Source organism: Cydia splendana, chromosome 9 (genome assembly GCF_910591565.1).
Source record: "Cydia splendana chromosome 9, ilCydSple1.2, whole genome shotgun sequence".
Taxonomy (NCBI): Eukaryota; Metazoa; Arthropoda; class Insecta; order Lepidoptera; family Tortricidae; genus Cydia; species Cydia splendana.
In genome coordinates, this window is record NC_085968.1 from 16,839,636 (window position 1) to 16,862,530 (window position 22,895).

The 22,895-nt window shown below is 38.8% G+C and overlaps 1 protein-coding gene and 1 long non-coding RNA gene across 2 annotated transcripts in view; both read left to right on the forward strand.

Moving 5' to 3' along the window:
* The window catches only part of LOC134793767 (uncharacterized), a 324,508-nt gene that overhangs the window by 297,906 nt on the left and 3,707 nt on the right, over positions 1-22,895 (forward strand). The window lies entirely within an intron of this gene.
* LOC134793750 (uncharacterized) lies at positions 105-22,892 on the forward strand. The gene is made up of 5 exons (XM_063765420.1): positions 105-1,225; positions 5,288-5,388; positions 20,817-20,888; positions 21,296-21,409; positions 21,914-22,892. Exons 1-5 carry the CDS (start codon positions 1,027-1,029, stop codon positions 22,319-22,321), a joined length of 894 nt encoding a protein of 297 aa, XP_063621490.1. The 5' UTR covers positions 105-1,026; the 3' UTR covers positions 22,322-22,892.

Genomic DNA, 22,895 nt, shown 5'->3' on the forward strand with positions numbered 1-22,895 from the left:
TACGGTTAGGCATTTGCCCGCGTCTGGACATTTTTGCTGACATTATGAAGTTCCCTGCCAATAAATGCATGTGTCTCGGCAATAAATAAAAGTTTGCTACACTTTTCAGGCTAAGGACGGTCGCGCGCGAACGTCACGAGTCGTGGCGATTTGGGTCACCGCTGTGTCGAAGGATTCAATAAAATTACACACTACTCTACAGAGCTCAGAATATCCGAGCAACAGGTAAAACATAGGTACCTACTAAGCTTACCGCTTCTAACTGTCAATTCTCTTTTCGCAATTGCTGAAACTGCAGTCGTTGAAAATTTGAAACAAAAAAACAAGTTCTCAGCATTTGCATGATATTTCGCAATGTTTGCTAAATGTGCTTGAAACATGGAACTAAGTTTAAGTTTAGCGTGATTAGAGAAAGTGTATACTAATTAATAGTGCAAAGTATTGATCAATTGTTTCAACGTGATTCTAAATATAAAATTCCGTTGGGAAGACAAAGTTCGCGCGCAATACGGGCGCAGGCAGGTAGTGTGGGCGCGCGGTCGAGGCGCGGCGGGCGGGTGGCGGCGGCATATCGATTCCGCAGCGCCTTCAGTCGGCGTCCGTCGAGCGCCGCGCTGCGCCGAGCCGCCGGCGAGCGGGCGTCGCCCCTCCCTCGGCCCGCACCCTGCCCCCTCCGCCCTCGTCCACCGAATCTCTCGTCGCCCGTCGCCGGCAAACTCGAACGACCTCTTTCCGCTAACTAACGTCGCACCGCGCCCGCCAGCCGCCGCGGAACTACGCTCGATCGCTAAGCGACTGACTTTTCTAACTATATAAAAATAACTTGATTTCGCATCGTAAAGAGAGAAACTTTCACTGGATAGTATCCTAGCAACGTCGGGACGATGTTTGAGAGTGGGTTGTTATGGCGTAGGATCTAAGATCTACGCTACGTGGTCGGTAGTTCGGTGGTGGTGCGAGTGATGTGGTGTGCGCGGCGGCGAGCATGGTCGGCGCGGGCTGCGCGCGCGCCGGGCGGCGCGTAGGATGGACTGCTGCAACTACGAGTACCGCGCGGGCGGGGGGTACGCCCCGCCCGGCTGGGAGGGCTACGCGCCGTACGCGCCGCTGTACGCGCCGTACGCGCACGGCTACTACGCGCACGCGCATCATGACCCCTACGCACGCTACTACCGCTACGACTACCCGCACCACGCACACCATAATGATCATGTCTCACCAATGGGTTGGTATCGTAGCTATAACTTTTAGCAACATTCTCTTGATTAGAATTCCTACCGGCAATACTATTTCCCGCGTCTATAAGATAACGAAGGATTTTTACAAATCACTATGAAGTAATTAGGTAGGTACTAGACCTTAAGTATTAAGTAAGTCCATAAATCACACTTAAAATACGAAATTTTTTCACTAAGTTACCTACCTTTTAACATGAAGGTGATACTATAACTTATAAGTAATGTTCAGTGGTCATTCAGTACCAATTCATATACCTACACAATTACACATTAACATGACGGAAATTAGACATTATCTTTAGGCATAGCGATATTACCATCTGTAAAATAATGTAAGTAGCTCATTGGTGACATTGCAACTTTTGACTAAAGGTTGCAATATCACTAGTTGTCATTATACTCGTATAAAAACAAATCTAATAATTTTAATAAAAAAAATACACAATTATTTTTGTATTTATAAACAGTATTACACTTAGTTACACAATTTTAAATATCATAACAATTTAACAAACCTCATCCATAAAAGTTTTGTAGGGGGTTAAGTCTGGGTAGGGTAACGGGACACTAGCCATCTATTCAAGATACATTTCAGCTTACCTAAATAAATTCACAGTGTTAATTTCACCATAAGACCGTCATAATATCTTGGGTCATTGGGTTGGGTCCTAAATGCCTACTTTTGATGTAGGTATTTACGAAAAATTCTTGCAACAAAGCCATTATTCCAATAGCTGTAAAGAGAAGAATGATGTGTAGAACGCATACGGTTATCCTTGAAATGTATCCTTGTCACAAGTCGAGGCTAATCTAGATAACGTTCTCGCGTTGCTACGAGGTACTTTACTAAGACGACCTTCAGTCAAGGAACTAGAGAGCTAGACTCAAATTCAACTTTAATGACAGCTAGTGAAACCTACGGCCACCTGCCTACGACATAGCTACGACCTACGAGACCTACAGACTCCCGCCTGTGTAAACAGTACTTAGTGTGACAATTGAAAACCATATGGTTTAAGAGCGTTTTCACATTGTAACAAAAAATTGGAAAGAAATAGCTGATAGAAAACAACAGAATAAATGTATAAAAAATATAAAAAGAGACTTTTTTGCTTCTTTATAGGTACAATCGCCTGCGCTCGCGGTGTTCCGCGGTGTGTGTGTTAGGGCGATACTCGTTTGAACGCCTTGCAGGTAACCGCTCGGTTGCAAGGATTAAGGCAATTTTTTCTTAACTGGAACACCGCGTGCGCAGGCGATTGTACCTATATATTTTTGATACGACCGTATCAGATATCGGACCGTACAATGTGATAATGCTCTAAGTCATACAAAATATGTGACAAATTATTTTCGACGTTTGTGCAATAAAAAAAAATTAAGTACTTACCGTTGTAAGTACTTAATTAGGGTTCCGTACCCAAAGGGTAAAACGGGACCCTATTACTAAGACTCCGCTGTCCGTCCGTCCGTCCGTCCGTCCGTCTGTCCGTCCGTCCGTCCGTCTGTCACCAGGCTGTATCTCACGAACCGTGGTAGCTAGACAGTTGAAATTTTCACAGATGATGTATTTCTGTTGCCGCTATAACAACAAATACTAAAAACAGAATAAAATAAAGATTTAAGTGGGGCTCCCATACAACAAACGTGATTTTTGACCGAAGTTAAGCAACGTCGGGCGGGGTCAGTACTTGGATGGGTGACCGTTTTTTTTTGCCGTTTTTTTGCATTATGGTACGGAATTCTTCGTGCGCGAGTCCGACTCGCACTTGCCCGGTTTTTTTTTTATTTAAGACGTTTCTTTTGTGATTTAAATAAAATAATTCTAATTATATAATAATGTGATAAAAATGGTTCTATAACATAATATAAATCGTCATCATCAATTTCATGCTAATAATCGTATAAAAGTCATACTTATGAAATTAATGATGTTTTCATGTAAGATGGCGTATACAGGTTGGGTGCCAGTAATTCATTGGTCTAATGTTGCATTATAATTAAGTGATTTTCTAGAACAAATAAACTTTTTGTACACAGCGCCTTTGTTCGCGCTATGGTAGGTAATAAAAATTGACAATTGACAGTGAGGAATTTAATGATTGATTAGGGTGAGTTTTGTGGAGATTTTTTGACAACTTATTTTAGAAAATTAGGAATAAGCATTTTTCGCCGATACGTAAAATTACGTAAATTACTTACGCCCACGAACTAAGCATTTTTCGCGTACGTAAAATTACTTTTTTGTAGGCTAGACAAGAAAACAAAACAAAACGAAGGCTTTCGTTTGTAACTCTAGGCAGAAGAATCTATGGTAGACATTATTTAGGTTATTTGGGCTCTATGTATAGTTTCACTCGCGAACATACTGAAAATACCTACTGCACGCATAGCTATTGATACCTAATTGAAAGGAATCCTTACAATTAACTACTCCGCTATGTTCTTTCGATTTTTTGACCTTCCGCCGGTTACGATACAAAAATATGACATCTATTTTAACTCTGACCCAAAATAAACCGAAACTAAGTGACTTTTTAAATAGAACACGTTATATTATTCATACACTTCTCCACTTGTTGCTAGTACTAACAAATTACAATGTCGCTGTCATTCGGCATGCCCATAAACACATCCCGAGAGTGAGACTGTTAGTACGCGCTCAATTTGTTTACTAATACGAGACATAGGCATCCGAGCGCGTGCTAACGTCAACGGCATTCTGTACGAAGAATGAAGTTTGAATTTAATGTTTACGTTTGGGCGGATTTCTCGGCGACCACGTCACGTGTCGATGTCGGAGGGCGAGTTAGCGGGGGGGACGCGCTACAGGTGGTCGATGCCCCCCCTTTCTACCCTCTATCCCCTCTCGACGCGATTGATCGCCTGCACAGCCACTCTACGTATTGACCGGGCGGCTACCACCCGTGTCGCGATTCGCTGCGAACTTCGTATACATGCTACGTGAAATATACCGCCTTAATGTTTGCGGTGCTGGAAAACAATGCTCCACTTAATTATCGACCAGGCTACGGCCAATTTACTGCTCCCAAGTAGTTTCGATACGGTTGAATTAAGTATATCGGTCACTTCTTACACTACATAGGTACATATAACTTATATGTTGGTTCAGGCAAATAGTACATGGTGAAATTTGTTGTTATAGGAAGATGGCAAAAATTAAAAATAAGTATAATTTAGTTAAAATTCGTATCGAACTTACATTGATTTTGAATATCGATCGATGATGATGGATCTTAGGTGTTTTGGCACATTGAATGCACGTTCGCACGTACTAACGCACCGTCACAACTAAGTACCTATGTACGCAATACATTGCCACCCGAAAAAAAAACAAAAATTAAATTAAATCTGTTAAAGCTAAATTAATTGACGTATCCTAAAGTTCGAATTGGGCAGAGAGGGAGTAAAAATGAGCAAGAAAAAGCATTTGAGTTAAATGTATCTTGCTCGTAGGCGCCTGTTAGATGGCTGTTTACTTCCCATCCCCTTAAAAAAACTCGGGTCAGCGATTAATAAATATGTAGATGAAGGTTTTCACGTAATTTAACCTGGCAGATAACAATTTGTATTATAATTTCGCGCCAAGGAAGACATCAAAAAGGTGTAAGGATTACGGATTTTTCGTCCCCTGTTTTTATGTGTAATTAAATGCTTTCGTCGTGCTTTCGTAAAGAATGTGTTTTGGCTGGATATTCCTGCAGCTGTTGATATATGAACTATCCTATTTCCAGACATAGGTGAATGCAAAATACTTGTGTCTGTACAGACACAAGTACATAGACACAAGTAAAGGAGAGTACTCTCATTTCCATGATTAGAAAAAGTTTATATGTATGTTTAAAATCATACGATAAGTCTCGTGTATACATGAGACTACGTTAAGTTAGCGGATCATAAATATAAAACTGACTTAGGTTATATTTTGAGTAGTTAGTAACTTTTAACCGCCTTACAGTGGACATTGAACGCGCAATTATTATTTCTTCCTTTTTTTTCCATAAATTAATTCAACGACGTTATTGCAGACTACGGCGCTTACGCGACGAAAGAGGCGCGCGTGCGGCGCGCGCTGGCGCGGCGAGACGCGCGCGCGCTGCCGGCGCAACACCTGCCTCTCACGCCTACGGTATGTTTCACTTGTGTTCGATATTTAGAAAATAGACAGATTTATGTCTTACCTTGTCTTATTGTTCCTAAAACCATATCATGATCATTTGTTTTACACTTTTAATAGAGTTAGACCAAGAAAAGTCTGCAGAGATTTTGACAGCACACTCAGTGCCAGTGTTATTTATACGTCATAATTTCATACAAGTTTGACGTTTAAAATAACACCTGTATCCGTACCATGAGTCACTGACAGTGTCAAAACGAACATATACGCTAACGTCTACGTAATTGACTTTCTATACATCTCGCTCTCACTAATATGCGAGTACGAACGAGATGCATAGAAAGTAAGTTACGTTCTCGATAGCGTTATATGTCAGTGCCAAACTGGTGGTAGCCACACTGCACTGCGTGTGCTATCAATATCTCTGCAGACTTTTCTTGGTCTAACTCTACAAAACAAAACTACGTCTGGAGTAATCTGGAGTGATTTTTGGTATACTGGCACCAAAAACACTCCAGTGACAATTGACAACCAGAAATCATTAAATACGAGTACTTATAATAATCACAACTTTGTAAATTAAGATAAGAGTCCAACATTTTTTGGTCACTGCGGTTAAAAGGTCAAATAAGAAAATATATAATTATGCAAATACAACTAATAATTAATTACCTTGATACAACTTTAGCAACAATGTAATAAGCCAGACGTAAACCGCAGACGTTACCACCCCCAAGTACAAAATATTAAATTAAGGTACGAGTTAAATCGTCACACGCGGCAATATGTAGGTCAGTGTCGGCCTCCCTCTTTATTAGCTCTCCATTTATTATCAGTCATACGCGCCTCTTTACACCAATCCCCAATTTGTATTCAAGCCAGGCGCGGCGGTAAAAGTCCTGGACATTTTGTCTGTCTCAAATGTCTCAATCCAAATCAAATTCATATCCAATCTTTGAATGAATTCGTGCGTCCGTACGCTTTAGATCACAGTTATATTTAACAGAGCGGGACGCAATTAGACTGAAATGTAATGGTATTGTATTGGTATCGTATTTCGGGTTTTTGTTTTGGGTTCTGGTGACTTGGATTGAATCTAAATTGGTTATTGCGGAATGCACGAGTAGGCCCCTATTTTGTTGATACAGTATGTGTAAATTACGATTTTTACGTAGCTACTTCTAAAAGCAGAAACTTTCTATTGATCGTTAAAAAAAAGATACTAAAAATAAGACATGTTACACTATTTTGTGAAATCGGTTCTGTTTATTTTTTTTATTATTGGCTTCAATTATCTAAACGCGTTAAACACGTATGTTGCTCATGCGCTACGTCTATGTACTTGCGATTTTCGTTATCATTGAAATGCACAGTATAATTTGCAATTTTCATTATGAAAGACTATAAAGAAATGTCGTATTTCCAATTTGAATTGAACTTTAATTTTCATTTAACTACTTTTGGATTTGGGCGTTCACTCTTTGAATATGAACAACGCGTTATAAAAAAATATGTATTTAAGTAGCAGATAGCTGCTATCCTAAACGAAAAAGTTAAATGAACACAACACAACAAGAATTGCACCGAACGTGCCACATATTTTTTGCCCAAAACGGTTTAACCAATAACGCACCACAAATATCCCAAAAGGCATAAAAGCCAACGATTTAATTTCGCGGTATCGAATTGGGAAGTCAATGGGCGCGGTAATGGAGCGGCGTTCATTGACTTCTGCCTCTCCATGAATGATCGCTCCTGACTAAAAGATATTCAATTCATTTTATATCGAAATTACTTATTTGGAGTTTACGTGGATGTCAATCGCTTCAACTCGCTTCGTTCATGCAAATAATGGTTTAGAAGTTTAGGCTACAGGGAGAGTATTCATTTCATTTTATCCAAAACACTGCAATGTTTGGCCAAGCAGGAGGGCGCTGAAAATTTGTGGATAAAATATAAATAAATTGATTTTATTTCAGACAAGCACCCATGACAAAGTGATATATACAAAAAAACCTATAAAATGTAAAATGACACAAAAGTGTAAAAATATCTGTAAAATTGATCTGTAACATTAATATGTCTGGTTTACAAATAGGTATACGTAGTACATATTTAATACACAAACGGGTCTACCGCGATATAATTTCATTGTTTTTACCTTAAATCCGTCAGAAGTGAAGAGTCTGTGAAGAATCTTTCCGTGACCACAGCTGGTGCAACTCAGCTGAAACGTCGGAATTTAAGGTAAAAACAATGAAATTATATCGCGGTAGACCCGTTTGTGTAATTAGATATGTGTAGAAAACGCGAGAGTTTAAAGTGTTATATAGGTATACGTAGGTTATAACAGACAAAATATTCAAACTATTCAAGATATTATGTAACTAGGTTCAGCCGAATTAAACCTTGTACTACTGGTAACAAACACAGTTACTGTGTGCAGGCGTGCACAACTACTAAAAATAACTTTATCTACACACATATCATAAACTCTCTATGATACCTTCAAAATCCGTAAATAATGGCCCACATTACGATAAACTGTTTTGTTACAGCAAATTTCTTACCTGTGAAAATGTGGTAATAGCTTCATTACTATATCAAAATCGATTTGGTAATGACATTCAAATTTCGAACATCTCTGGAAAAAAAGGCAATTTGATTTGACCCCTATTCTAATATCAGTCGAGATGACGTTTTATTCGAAATCAAATGACAATTGCATACAATATTGACAAATCTCGCTTGTAAGTTGGTATCGGACGATATGGTAATCGACCCCGACTCTAGTTTGTCTTTGAATTAAAAAAAAACTACGGATGCGTGACATGCGTGAGTAAAGTTTTCATTTGCCGCCATTTGACGTACAGTTTATCTTTTAATTCGTTTGTAAGTAAAAAATAATTTTTTTTGTTGTTTTTAAAGTAACTATAACAAAAGTTTCGTGTAAAATGTACGATAAAGATATTTCGGAGACGCCATCTCATATCCGCGAGTTCCGCCAGAGAGGAAAGTGCCCCAATGTCGGCTGTAATATGAGGTTAGTGAATATATCATAGAAAGTTTATAATATGTGTGTAGATAAAGCAGTGTATGTAACTGTACATAATTAGGCATTAAAACACTCGTGTGATACTATTATGAAACTCATTTCATTCGTTTCATAAACCCACACTCGTATTTTAATGCCTTTCATTATGTAGCAGTCACATAAACTACTATTACAGTCATTTTAGCTTTATAATTAATTACTCTTTAATTATAATAATATATTAATATAAGAGTTCCGTGAAATCGCTTAATTATGGTCCAAAATTAACTGCAATGTCTTTCAGTTGTAACTATTATTTTAAGTTTGTGGTTCTAAGGCAAATATTTTAATAAATGGAAGAAATAACTCAGTGAAAACCAAAAAGAACAATGGCATTGATACATTAATTACTTATTGAAGTTGAGGACCATACCTTGTAGTACCAGACTATAGTTGGCTGGTTTTTCGGTTCGATTATGTTTATCTAAATAGTTCGTCCTTAGTAAAAGACTCAATAAGGTTTTAACCTACATACCACACCTAAACCTAAGATAATAGACACGTCCTAAACATTTCACGGCACATAAAAAACCGTACGAACTAGTGGCGGGAGATTTGCCGGCTAACTATCGAGCGAGAGGCGGGCCCACGTGACTTATCGATCAGCGCCCACGACACGACACGCGGAAAAATCAACCGCTGACAGCTTTCCCCCCACCCCCTCGCTCCACCCCCACCCCTCTACCTCCCCAACCCCTCATTAGCGCCTTTGTGCCGCTCACTTGTCTAGAAACATGATGCCGTAATGATACCACTTTTCACTCAATTATTTGGTCGCACTCATTATTGGGTGACGAGATGGCGGATAAGTTTTATTGTTATTTTAATGTTTTTAACGTTGCATTTATTTTATTTAAACTTTATAAAAAGAAAAACATACAAAAGCCGCATACTATGAGGCATTCTCCACCAGTCAACCTTAGTGCATTTCGGCAAATAAATATCTTTATTATTTTCTAAAGACTGTATATATGTACTTACTTATTTATTAATTAATAATTACAGATAAATAGCAAAATAATTTCGAGTAAAGTTGCTAAGCGGGCGAGGTGTTCAAAATTATCTTGACACGCTCTTATTCTCTTAAAAATAAAGTCGCGTCAGGGGGGTGTCACTACGCAGTTTAGGTACATTTGGCCGGCGCGCCGCTCGGAGCGGCAGGCGTATGGCAGTGGGCTGCCGCTCGACCGCACGATAGTCGTGTCACGTGGCGCTCGCGCAAACAAGATTCACCGTTCGTGCGCGGTTATAAGTTTCATTTTTGCTGCAGGTGGCGAGTATAGGTATAATTTTATACTTAAATCTGACTTTTGTGAAGGAGTGAATTTTCTGTACGGTAGTACTATTAGTTATTCTGTGGTCGCGTCAAGATAATTTTGTATACCTGGCCCGCTTAGCAATTTCTGCTGTAGTAACTTGAATTAACAAATTGATGCTTTACACTCCTTGAGATGATGAAATGATAGCAAAAGACTCAAGGAAGTCGCGTTAAAAGTCTAACGTTGCGACAACCTGACTAAAGTTTACATCATCATCATCATCTCAGCCATAAGACGTCCACTGCTGAACATAGGCCTCCCCCTTGGACCTCCATACGTGCCGGTTGGAAGCGACCCGCATCCAGCGTCTTCCGGCGACCTTAACAAGATCGTCTGTCCATCTTGTGGGTGGACGTCCTACGCTGCGCTTGCTAGTCCGTGGTCTCCACTCGAGCACAGTTTACATATTGATGCGCTATTATCGATACCGTCTGCTATCATAACACAATAGACGATAAAAGTACAACTATCACATCTGGTCAGACGGTCGTTTAGCATGAGTTGCGTTCTCGCGAGCGACTCCATACATCTAGCGCGACCTCAAGTATGGGCTCGCGCGCGAGAACGCAACTCATGCTAGACCGCTAGTATTGGCTGATTTCTTAATTAATGCACTTATTTTTTAGACATTCCGTATATCCTCAAGACGTTAAAATGTATGTTCGTTAATCTAACGGCGACTGTACGATTATTTCTCAGACTTCACACCTCTTTTACAATCGTCTGCTCGTTTGCCTCCTATATCATAAAAAAACTATCTGCCCCTTAGAGGATATAACCAACGGAGACGCCATGTCTACAATTTTCGGTACAAAATAGTCTGCCGTTTTTTGCGGGGGAGGGGCACATCAAATGTATAGGTACGTCATGTCAGATAAACGTCAGTCCATACATATGGTTGACAAGTTGTTGACCATTGGCCGCCTATTTTCGACAGAGGGGAACGCCTGTTAATGGCGGCTCCATTGTTAATTACTCCGAGATCTGCCCGATTCCAACTTCAAGATACGTCAATTAATAGATCTAGAAACGATATGGATTAGATGTGTCAGTCGGCTCGATTCGGAAAATGAATTAGATTTCTACTAGACTTCAACAAGTTACGATACGGATAATTTAAAGATATTTGTAAGATAGATATGTCAAATTTGACGTTTCCGCGATTCTGGAGGTCCTCTTGAACGATTTCGACAAGTTATGACTTAGATATCCAAGTCACATCTAGTCGATATCTAATGCAGATCTAGTTGATCTCTAAATCGTCTCAAGATCTTGTGATTATCTCGAAATCCGAATAGGCCTGAGTGTCAAAAGTGACGGTTTTGTTTGAAGAAACGTCACATTTGACACTGACATCTAATCCATATCGTTTCTAGATCTATTAACTGACGTATCTTAAAGTTCGAATCCAGCCGAATAGCTCTGTGGTATTGGAGCACAGAAACACGTGTTTATGGTCTGAGGGCCTACCGCGGACCACGTTTGACGTGTTGCCTCTCTGTCGCACTTGTAAATTCGTACGTAAGTGTGACAGGGAGGCAACACGTCGAACGTAGTTCGCGGTAGGCCCTCTGATGTTAGCAGCCGTAAGTACAAACAGCAACACTCCTAACTGTACATCGGTGGACCTTATTACAAAAGGCATAAGGTCTACCGATGTACAGTCAACAACAGAGCTATGAATACAGGCAAAGTGCCAAAAATATGTATACACGACCTTAATGTACAGGCAATAAAGTTCTGTATACATATTTTTGACACTTTGCCTGTATTCATAGCTCTGTTGTTGACTGTACAATTAATAGTGTAGGCGATGGTAGTAGGGTTTTACGAGTGGAAAGTGAGGCTGGACTCTCGTCGTGGACGTGTAAGTGTCTCTAGTGCCTCGTAAACTGACACCTGCCCTATTCAAGACGCGTTGGTAACTGTGACATGGCTAATTTTTAGGGTTACGTACCCAAAGGGTAAAACGGGACCCTATTACTAAGACTCCACCGTACGTCTGCCTGTCTGCCTGTCTGTCTGTCTGTCTGTCTGTCTGTCTGTCTGTCTGTCTGTCTGTCTGTCTGTCTATTTGTCTGTCACCAGGCTGTATCTCATGAACCGTGATAGCTAGACAGTTGAAATTTCACAGATGATGTATTTCTGTTGCCGCTATAACAACAGATACTAAAAAGTACGAAACCTTCGGTGGGCGAGTCCGACTCGCACTTGTCCGGTTTTTAATCTACAGGGAGGCCCAAAAATATGTTGACGTTTTATTTTACTGTAGCATATTGCTGATAATTTTTACAAACGTTTGGGTTTGTGTATGAAAGCTAAAGAATGTAAATTTAATTTTGAAAGCTATTAAAAAAAAATGCATGAAAAAAATTAAAAATTATATTTCAACTTATTTTTTGCCAACGTTAATATCTATTATTATTTTTGTATCTTTTACTTAATATTATAGGTAAGTAAACAGGATAGCGGTCATCTAAACATTGGTATTAAACCCAAAAAATAAACCAAGTCAATTTGTGGTGTTATCGATTTAAGGTATTTTTATGATCTTTAAGTAATCGTAACATAATCATTATGTAATGGCACTACTTTAAATTATGAACTAGTTAAATTAATAGACACACTTAAACTTTTATAGAGCACGGAATCACTAACACGAAACCATCTAGTCTGATTATTGTAAAAACAACAAAGCCATGTGTCACATTACAAATGTCCGCTCGTGCATATAAACATGCATTTAATCTCTTAATACCGCCAAATACATTAACGACTTTATTTTTATAGACATACGGTAGCAAATCGCGGAACAGCCGTGCTTGTAACTGATCCAATTGATTTTGTCTACAGCGCGTAGGCCGTAGCACCGTAGCACACGGCGTAGCGCTACGACAAATTGGACTAACGAAGTTGCGCTTCGCGATCGAACGTACACCGATACGGGAGGCCGAGAGGCCGGTACGACCTCGCAAATCGATGTCGATTTTGAATTCATTTTGACATCAGTCGGTCGTGCTCGCATATTGGTGCGAGTGAGACGCCCTGCGAGTAATACGATATCAATAAGAAAAAATAAAAACACGAATGCCGCTCCAGGGCGCGGGTAATATGAGTCGCTGGAATCATATTTCTATTAAATGAGCAAAGCTTTTGACATATGAAACGAATAATTTTATACATACCTACTTACTTACTGTGTTTTTATATTTGGTATTATATATTTATCCTATCGGGTTTTTATAACTTTATCCTATTATCTGTAGCGGATTTGTTTATTATTTGCAGTTATTAGGATTATAGCGATTCCATAGTACTTAAAAAAAACAGCATGTACTTTTGATACGACCACGATCGAATATTCTAAGGGTAGTTAGTATATGCCCAATTTGAATTAACTTTCATATGTCTTACTAAAAATTCGCGACTTTATTTTTTTCTTATAAAGTACTTTAGCACGCAATGTACCATTATATTTTTCAAACTCGGAGGGTAGGATGACACCTGTCATCTCCGTATAATTTATAACCTAAAAAAAGCCAAATCTCGTTAAATTTAATTGAAATGGCAGGTGTCATCCTACCCTATAAGTGTGAAAAACATTATAGTTACTTTATTTTTATCCAAAACGTCGCACTTACTCACGCGACGTCGCTACTGTTAAAATACCGATAACTATAGTAAGTACGCAAAAAATACCGATAACTATAGTAAGTACGCAAAAAATACCGATAACTATAGTAAGTCGAAAAAAAATAGCACTCTGTTATTTAAGGTGTAGTACGTTCAGCCAGTAGAGTTTTTGAAAAACCGTAGTGCTTTTTTAGATCATGATATAGTTGCCAAAAATACGAATCGGCCCGATTCGAACTTTAAGATACGTCAATTAAGATACGTTTCTTCAAACAAAAACGTCACTTTTGACACTGACACATCTAATCCATATTGTTTCTAGATCTATTAATTGACGTATCTTAAATTTCGAATCGGGCAGAATAGCAATTTTGACGCCTTTATCTCGTAATTTCAGCGATTGGAAACCTGATTTCGAGACTTTTGCTCTATAGAAAAAATCTGTCTCAGTATTAGTCATTATGTTTAGTGCACCGGGATGAGGCCTCTCTTCGCGTACTCCATCTCATCATACACATGTAACTATTTATTTTTTATACCACATCGGTGGCAAACAAGCATACGGCCCGCCTGATGGTAAGCAGTCACCGTAGCCTATGGACGCCTGCAACTCCAGAGGTGTTACATGCGCGTTGCCGTTTTAAAAACCTGTACACTCCTTTTTTGAAGAACCCCATACTGTAGACCCTCGGGAAACCTCGGAAGGGAGCTCATTCCACAGCCGGAGCCAGAACTAGACCTGCTAGTATCGATAATTTCAATATGAGCCGCTATAGAGATATAGAGATAGTATAGAGTAGAGTCAATATGTTTAGCGTGCTGGGATGAGGGAAAGGTCGCGACCCGCCGGATCGATGTCCGTCACGCCGGCCGTGCACTGCGGGTGCAGCGCCGGCTCATCCTATATAACTACGATACATCTCCAAAGCCAGGAGGTGGACTCTCAAATCTCTGAATAACAGATAAGACGAAAGGGCTGAGCACTTTTCCATACAAACGTAGTCCCCATTTTCCTCTCTGGATAATTAACATTATAGAAAATATGTTTATGCAATTAGATGTAAATTTGCTACCGCTATGCCCCTTTGTTTGAATTTTAAGAGTTAGGAGCTTTTAAAAATTTGTATGGAATTTGTTTTTCGCTTGTAGTACTTAGCTGTTATATTATAATAAACAATAATATGGGAAAAAGCGAAACGAAAGGGACTAGCTATGGTTAATATACATTAAATTGTGTAATAATATTTTCCTTAAGTCATAATCCGGGGAGGAAAATCGGGACTACGTTTGTATGGAGCAGAATCGTGTGCATCTCACGCTCACCAATACGTGAGTCAGGTACCTAATGAGTCTAATGTCTGATATGAATTCCTAGTGCATTTCGCGCTCACCAATCAGCGTCAGTGTCAATAAGATCAAAAATAAAATAAAAAATTCAACCATTATAAAATTTACGTTAACAACGTCACTTCCTCACTGATTGAGAGTCACATGTAGAGGTAGATTAGACGGAGTCTACGGCTGGTTGACAATCTGTGACGTCAGCTGTTTCCATCATTTAGATAGAGGCCGTTCGAGCGCGCTACAAAAGTAAAAGTGTATGACTTTGTTATTCTTTGGTGCATTTGATTCTGATAACAAGGATAGATTGTCAGGATAAAAAAAATACCGTTAAAATACGCGAATATCAAGTTTCAGATGATACTTAAAATCACTTAGAATAAACCACGAGATATCCCTACGATAGATAGAGTCTGGCTACTGAAATATTACACAAATGATTGGCGGGAAATTCATAAAATCTTGGACTGGTCACACTTCATGTAGTAGGAATTATAGTTTTGATACTAGAAAATATTTTTGATTTTCTGTGCACACGTAAGGTACCTAAGGAAATAAGTTAAATATACGTTGACGTGCACTCAAACTCAGCTCACATAATTTCTACCACTATTTAAAGTACAGTCAACGACAAACACATAAGTTTACGTTCCAATGTTTTGATTTTATTGATATTTTTCAGAACTTCTAATTTATCTGTTTTTTACACACTTGTCCTGTTTATGAGCTTCAGTGGCCTATTTTATAAAGCTACAAGTTACAATTTTCAAGCGGAAGTCTCTTTCTAACCCTATGTGTTAGAACGAGACTTCCGCTTGTAAATTGTAACTTGTAGCTTTATAAAATAGGCCACAGGTATTAATCAATTTACGTACTTAATCAAACTTATAGGGAAATGTTAGAACTAGTGCTTAAAGTATCAAAATATGAATAGAGCACCTACTAAATTGTTTACGACTTGTAAACATTGCAGTTTTTCGTTATAAAACGCTTCACGTCGACTTCGCACATTGTCGTAATTATTTACGAGCTTAAATAATAATTTGCGGACCACACTCGGTATAGTCATTATTAATATTATTTAAGTATTATTTAAAATAAACGCCTTATAAACCGCGAACAATTTGAATGAATGACATAAATTGACAACAGACTTTTAACTTTTTTTAAAAGCATAGACAATTGGTGATACCACAAGGAAATATCTGTCAACAAAATTTGGCTAGCCAGACTCTAGCAGTTACACTCGGAGTAATTAACAATGGAGCCGCCATTAACAGGCGTTCCCCTCTGTCGAAAATAGGCGGCCAATGGTCAACAACTTGTCAACCATATGTATGGACTGACGTTTATCTGACATGACGTACCTATACATTTGATGTGCCCCTCCCCCGCAAAAAACGGCAGACTATTTTGTACCGAAAATTGTAGACATGGCGTCTCCGTTGGTTATATCCTCTAAGCAGTTACACGATAATGAATTAAAAAAAGTGTTTATGATTTAAACGGGATTGATAAAATTGGTTAGAGTTGGACCAAGCTAACTCTCCATGTCATTTGCAATGACAAAGTTGAGGCAATGTCATTATTAATGTCAAATTTATATGAAAACATACCCTTTATAATGACCGTTACTTTGTTTTATTCAAATCAGTGCAAAGTTAGTTTAGATGGACTCCAATATAGGTACATACGTTATTAAAATTAATTAATTTGGAACATTGTACTCTAGCGAATGTTATTTTAAATTAAATTAACAGAGTACGAGTTTACTGTATAGTGAAAATGCAAAAATCTAGAGAATAAAAGCCGCTCGTTAGAAGCGTTGGGATATCTACTACCAACAGCCCTATGTTATGAGAATACTACTTATACTAAGAGGGTCGTGAACCCCCAGTCTTCACACAAAAAGAGGGAACTTTTCCATCCCCTAAACCAGGTCCGAATCCTTTTTGAAATGTTAAAAGTGATATGAAAGAATAGTACCATTTAGGTAAAATATTATGTTTATTTGAGATTACGCTAAGATATCTCCTTTTATGACCGAAAGTTGGAGTTACACACGTAAATGTTACTTTTTTAAGCAAAGATTTAACCGACCTATTATTATGTATTGGGAGACTAAAGGTGGCCACTGGCGAGCCTTTCAACAGTCCGGTCAAAATCGGCCAGTGAATGTCAAAAACGTACAATGTTTAATATTAGGATGCCGTCCATTTGGATGAATCCATTGTAACGGCATCCATTTGGAAGGCTCGTCAGTGGCCTGCTTAACCCTTATCTTGGCAATGCTCAAAATATGTTAAATATAAACATTTTTTTAGTTTGTCGTCACCTATTGAGCATACAGGACTGTTAAAAAATAAGGGAAAAAATCCAGGATTATCCAGTTTCGGAAAATCATATGTATCATATTTGATACAATGCCAATCCCTCAACAAAATAGTTACCTACTTTTTAGAAGAAAAATGTGGATTTTAATAAAAATAAAACATGTAATGCAACAGAAATTATCATTTATTGCTAATTAAACGCAATCTAAAGCATCAGATGACTATTACACCTGTAAAAATAAATTATATCTACGAATGCCTGATCACATGGGCGGAAAATTTGATCCCGTAAACTTTCAAAAAAGTCGTCAGCAAAATGTTGAGTAAAATATGAAAAGTAAACAAATAATAAAAAGTCATAAAAAATATATTTTTTTACTTTGGGGGCATTTTTGCCATACACATATTTTTCCACGCTACGGGCTACGGCGTAGCAATAATGCTACGGTGTGCGAATATACAGTTAAATAACATCCAGTACTTTAAAAAAAAATCAAAGTTCAATAACTAAATAATACGACAACTAATATAAAATACTTGAAACATGTTTTGTAAGCCCACAAATATAAAAAAATTAAAAAAACATGTAATACTATTTTGACGACAACTTAGCAATGTATTAAATGTAATACAATCCTTTCAATATGTACATTTCTGATTTCTTGGCAATGTATCAAATATAATACATAACAGTTTTCTGTAAAATTCTGTGTATTAAATGTTTTTAAATTCAAATGCATTGTAAATATTTATGCACTAACAGATAGTAAATGCATCAATATGTAAATTATGGAAAAATATATACTAATCTAAGAAATAAATGCAAAACTTCCAGTGCGAACCGAAATCTGTTGTTTCCGTGACTCCATGTTGATTATTATTAATTAATTTACAATGACACTTGTGTCTATTATTTTTTTCTATAAAAAAGGAGCGTAGCTCGACATATTGATGGAAGAATTATTGTGTTAGGTAATAAAGTGAACCTGCTAGATTTTTTAAAGTTCCATGTATCACGGGTGTTACAATGCCAAGATAAGGGTTAAGTTTAACTTAGAAACCGGACTGACAAGACGGATTTCGTGGATACAAAATCGGTTAGTATCAAGGTTTTTCGGAACTCCTTGGTGAAGGTAAATATCGTTAGAATACCAGTCCAAAAATCCATATCACTGTGCCTGTGTGTAGTCCCAAAAACTCTGTTGTAATCGAAGGAAGGAAGTCTGCGCTCAGATTCAGTAGTGGGACGTATACACTATACAGCCTGATGACGATGACAAATTAAAACTGCATTTATCAACATCAATATCAAAACAATCTATATCCTAAACTGAAATAAATGTAATATACTAAGAAAAAGTGACCAAGGCATCCAGTGCCCCAGGCTGGAATCGAACCAGCGTCCTCTGCTATCGCGGCAGGTGCCTGTAGCAGCTATAGCAGAGGACGCTGGTTCGATTCCAGTCTGGGGCACTGGAGGCCTTGGTCACTTTTTCTTAGTATATGACATAATTTAATTTGTTCTAATACTTCTAATAGTAATCTATATCCTAACAAACCAAAATATTTGACCGCTTAACGATATCGATTAAAATGACTTCAAAATCTCTCTACCTGTCTGTTACAGACTTCGGATGCCCAGATAATTTACAGCGTGTTCCTTCCGTAGGAAAATGAATGGAAAGCCCTGTCGGGTGAGGGCGCGCGTACTCGAGCCTGAATCGATACGAGGCACCGCCAGTGCGCCATCGGCGTATGGGGCAGACACGTCCTGTGTTAGCGGGAAAATACAACTCAAGGCGAGTTGCACCAAACCATCTGTCACCGTTAAAGCATTTGCAAAATTTTATTCTATGGCAAGAACTATAAAAGTTCGCTGCTGGATGACGTTGATCAGTTGGCTAATTGTGGTTGGTGCAACTGGCCCTTATTCTGCAACGCAACATTCAATACCAATACGACACACTTAAATAAAATCGTATGTCCAAGTCGCACAAGTGATACTGAACTCTATTGAGTCATTAATTATTTTAGACGTAATTTTGATACGGCAAATGGTAATGGGAAATTTACGGATAAGGGTCATTATAAGATGTGAAGTATGAAATGTTCGTATAGCGTTGAACTTTCCAATTATTCTTGTAAAAAATATACTGAGAACGATTGTTTTAAGCTAGCTTAAAACAACAAGCTTTTCGGTGAAGGAAAACATCGGGAGGAAACCTGCATACACCTGTGAAGAAATTAAAAAGGTGTATGTGAAGTCCCCAATCTACATTGGGCTAGCGTGGGAACTATAGCCCAAGCACTCTCGCGCATGCGAGGAGGCCTGTGCCCAGCAGTGGGACGTATATAGGCTGAATTATTATTACTATATTATTGATTTCAAACGTATTACCTATTAACGGATTTATATCTATGTATTAAGTGAACACTCTAAGCTTACTCAATATTTCTCTATGGTACAATACAACGTAGTAATAATACATATAATGATTCTAATAAGAGTCAAACTTGTAATGTCTAGGTAGTCTAATTAATAGGTAGTCTGTGAAACGAAGCAGAAACATTTCAACACTCTTTTAAAACAAGTACTTGTAAAATATTTTTTACCCTGAGAACTTCATTTTCAGCGAACGACTTTCTTTTAACGATTTGTTCGAAACTTTGTTTTCACAAATCATTTACCGAGCTTCTATACCTTTTGAGAAACTTTCCAGTCGCTTGGTTTAATTTTGTTAACCTTTTCATTGTTAACATTACAATTTCTTTGTGGTCTTGAAATGTATTTTAAGAGAGATTGGTTTTATGGTAGGTAGTAGGCAAAATGGGTCCGTACTTTAATTCTAGAAAGGTATCGAAAGGGAATGCTTCTATGGTAGGTAGTAGTTTTTGTATTGTCTTACCCTATCATACTATCAAACCTGAATGACTACCTATGTCTATAGTCTATATCTTTAGGTATTTAAAGAAGAATAAACAAAATCTACTTATCTTCTTAAGCCAGTTGAGGGTAGATGAAAACATTACATGATCAAATAATGTAGGTTAAAGTCAGGTCGTTCAGTGCCAGATCCAGGTGGTTTTTGTATTTGGTTGGTTAATCAATAAATATTATAAGTACCCGAAAATGTACAAATTATTTGTTTACTTTTATTTAAGTACCTAAATATACAAAGTATAGATAACAAAACATTGAAATCTTTACTTAACTGATGAAGCAAGAATAGGTACTAATAATTTTAAAACTGAAATGAGACTTTATTGCGTGCACTTTCGTTTATTATTTGGCCTGACGTTTCGCAAGTGACATTACGTTCGTGGTCACAGCCAGACTAGCGTACAAGTGAATAATCAAGATCTGGTATAATAATATACTCCGCCTGGTACTCTCTTCCGACCACGTGACTGACACAAGCCTACGTCATGCGACATCGCTATATGATAATATGCCATAGCGCTATATAAAGTGGCAATGTTATTGTGACGTAGGCTTGTGTCACTCTGGGAAGAGAAGACCATGTTTTATTAGACTGATCAAGATCAAGTGCGGGTAGTTCGGAAACCCGCGCAGCTAAAAGATGTAGATACTCGTACAATTCCTCGCCAGTCCCTCGCGATAAAATCCCTTTTAAGCTGTATTATAAAAAAATCATGAGTGAAAAACGCGTAGTGTAAATCAACATAAGAATACTAATGTTTATTTTTTGTATTTTTCAGCCTCCACTAGAACATGGGCTGAACAATCGCGGCTCTTCGTACTGTGAACCGCAAATGTGGTCACATTATCAGGTAAATTCTAAGTAGACAATTTTAAACAGAATTGACCTAGTTATGAACTATTTTTTTTTCTTTTTTCTCTTTATTTTGGCACAAACAGTCATTACAAAAAAGATACATTGAATAATATTACATATAATATTGACAATACAGTGCCGAAAACGTTATAGATTATAGTTAAATTGTTAGTTGATATCTTATTACTTTTTAATTTTACGTAACAGCAGGGAAGTACGTCTGAATTTTCGAAAGAGGAGCACCTGTAATCTTAGAGAAAGAGCTTTCTAAAGACATCAATATATTAACCTAACTACCTACATATCTCTCTTAGTTGAATCGCTTGGCTTGGCAGTTTTATTTTAATGTGTTAAAGTTTAAATAAATATACATATAATAAGTTTTTTATGGCGCATTTACAGATGGGAGCGATGAGTGGCGGCTGGAGTGGTAGCGGACCGGGCGGCGCGTGGGCAGCGCGAGGCACGTGCGCCCGCGACCTTCCACGCTACCCGCCCGACTGCCGGCCGCTCAAGGTACAGTTGCTATATATGTCTGTGGCCCATGATGTGTTCATAGATGTGAGTGATCGGTGGAGGATGGGCAGCACCATCCTGAAGAGCCATGTATTTGTCCTCAATCTACCTACCCACCTGACTGTCGGCTACTCTAAGGTTCTAATATATTTCCGCTCCAAATAGAGTGGTCATGTCTATGGTCGATTGTATATTGGCAAAGCAGATGGAAGCTGTGGGTTGTGCTTGGAGGGACTAGTATAGATGGAAAGGGTGTGTGCGGCGTCAGAAACTATCTGCAGATCAAAGTAACCTACAACAATTACGTGCATAAGACTCCTGTCAGTACATTTAGAAACCCTTTATAAATATTTTTATTGGTAATTAAATGCGAAGTAAGTATGTCTTGCCTTTTTTTCCCGCCACCTAGGTAACGCCGGGGTCCATTAAGTCATGTCAGTCATGGAAAGTTATCAATTGAATGTAAGTGTACGATTATTTATCGACTGATTTATTCTATTTCAGGGACCCCAGCTGCATCTCCAAAATCAAATGTGCGCTTCCGAAGGGCGATCGACGCCTTACCCAGTGTATGAAGACTCTCCGTACAGCGGTCAGAATGGGCGCAAGCCGAGTCCTGCACCGCGTTCCGGCCCGGCCGCGGAGCGCGCGCGCGAGCGCCTCTCCGTTGAGCCCAGGCGGTCGCCTCCGCCGGAGCCTAGGCCGCCCGTAGTGCCTCTACCCGCTTTCCAGCAGGCCTTCGGCTCCACCGAAATAGGGAAGTTTGCGGAGGCATTCAGCCGCACGGAGGTCGCGCTCGAGGACGCCTCGGAGAGCTTTAGCTACGAGTCCTTCCCCGAGTGGGACGCGCCCGAGCCGCAGTGGTCCTCCCAACCTGCCGCGCGAGAGGTCAAATGCGAAGACACCTTTTGAGCTGTCTTCGCTCTAGTGCTAATTTTCGGCGTAAGCCGACTAGTTAATTAGACAATGTTTAGTTCCACCACCTTGTTGCCAAAATGATTAGAGATGGAGTTCGATATCTTAGAACTTTAGGATGTGATACCAAATTTACAAACGTGTACGAATAATGTATCGGCCGGTAAAATTGTGGTGTGTCGTTTAATTTATATGAAGTAGCATAATGTTATTGTTCCCTTTGACTAGTTTTAGACTCACCTTAATGAGATGAACAAAGTAACTTACTGATAAAGGGATGTAGGGATTAAGGTACTGCAATGCATAGTAGAACAAATAAATCATGACTAAATGTGCCTTTATTCGGAGAGCCCGGCCCTAGCGCGCCCCCGCCCCCGCCCCCCGCCCGCAGCGCGCCGGTGTGGATGACGTCATACAATAGCAATTATTGGGACCAACGTTTAGACAAATATACACCACCCAGTCGCATACACGACCGATGCTCACATGCACTCTTCAGCAATGTTGTTCTTTACGTAGCAGGAACATTACAACAACGGTTAGGTTAGACAATGATCATCTGTGTATATCT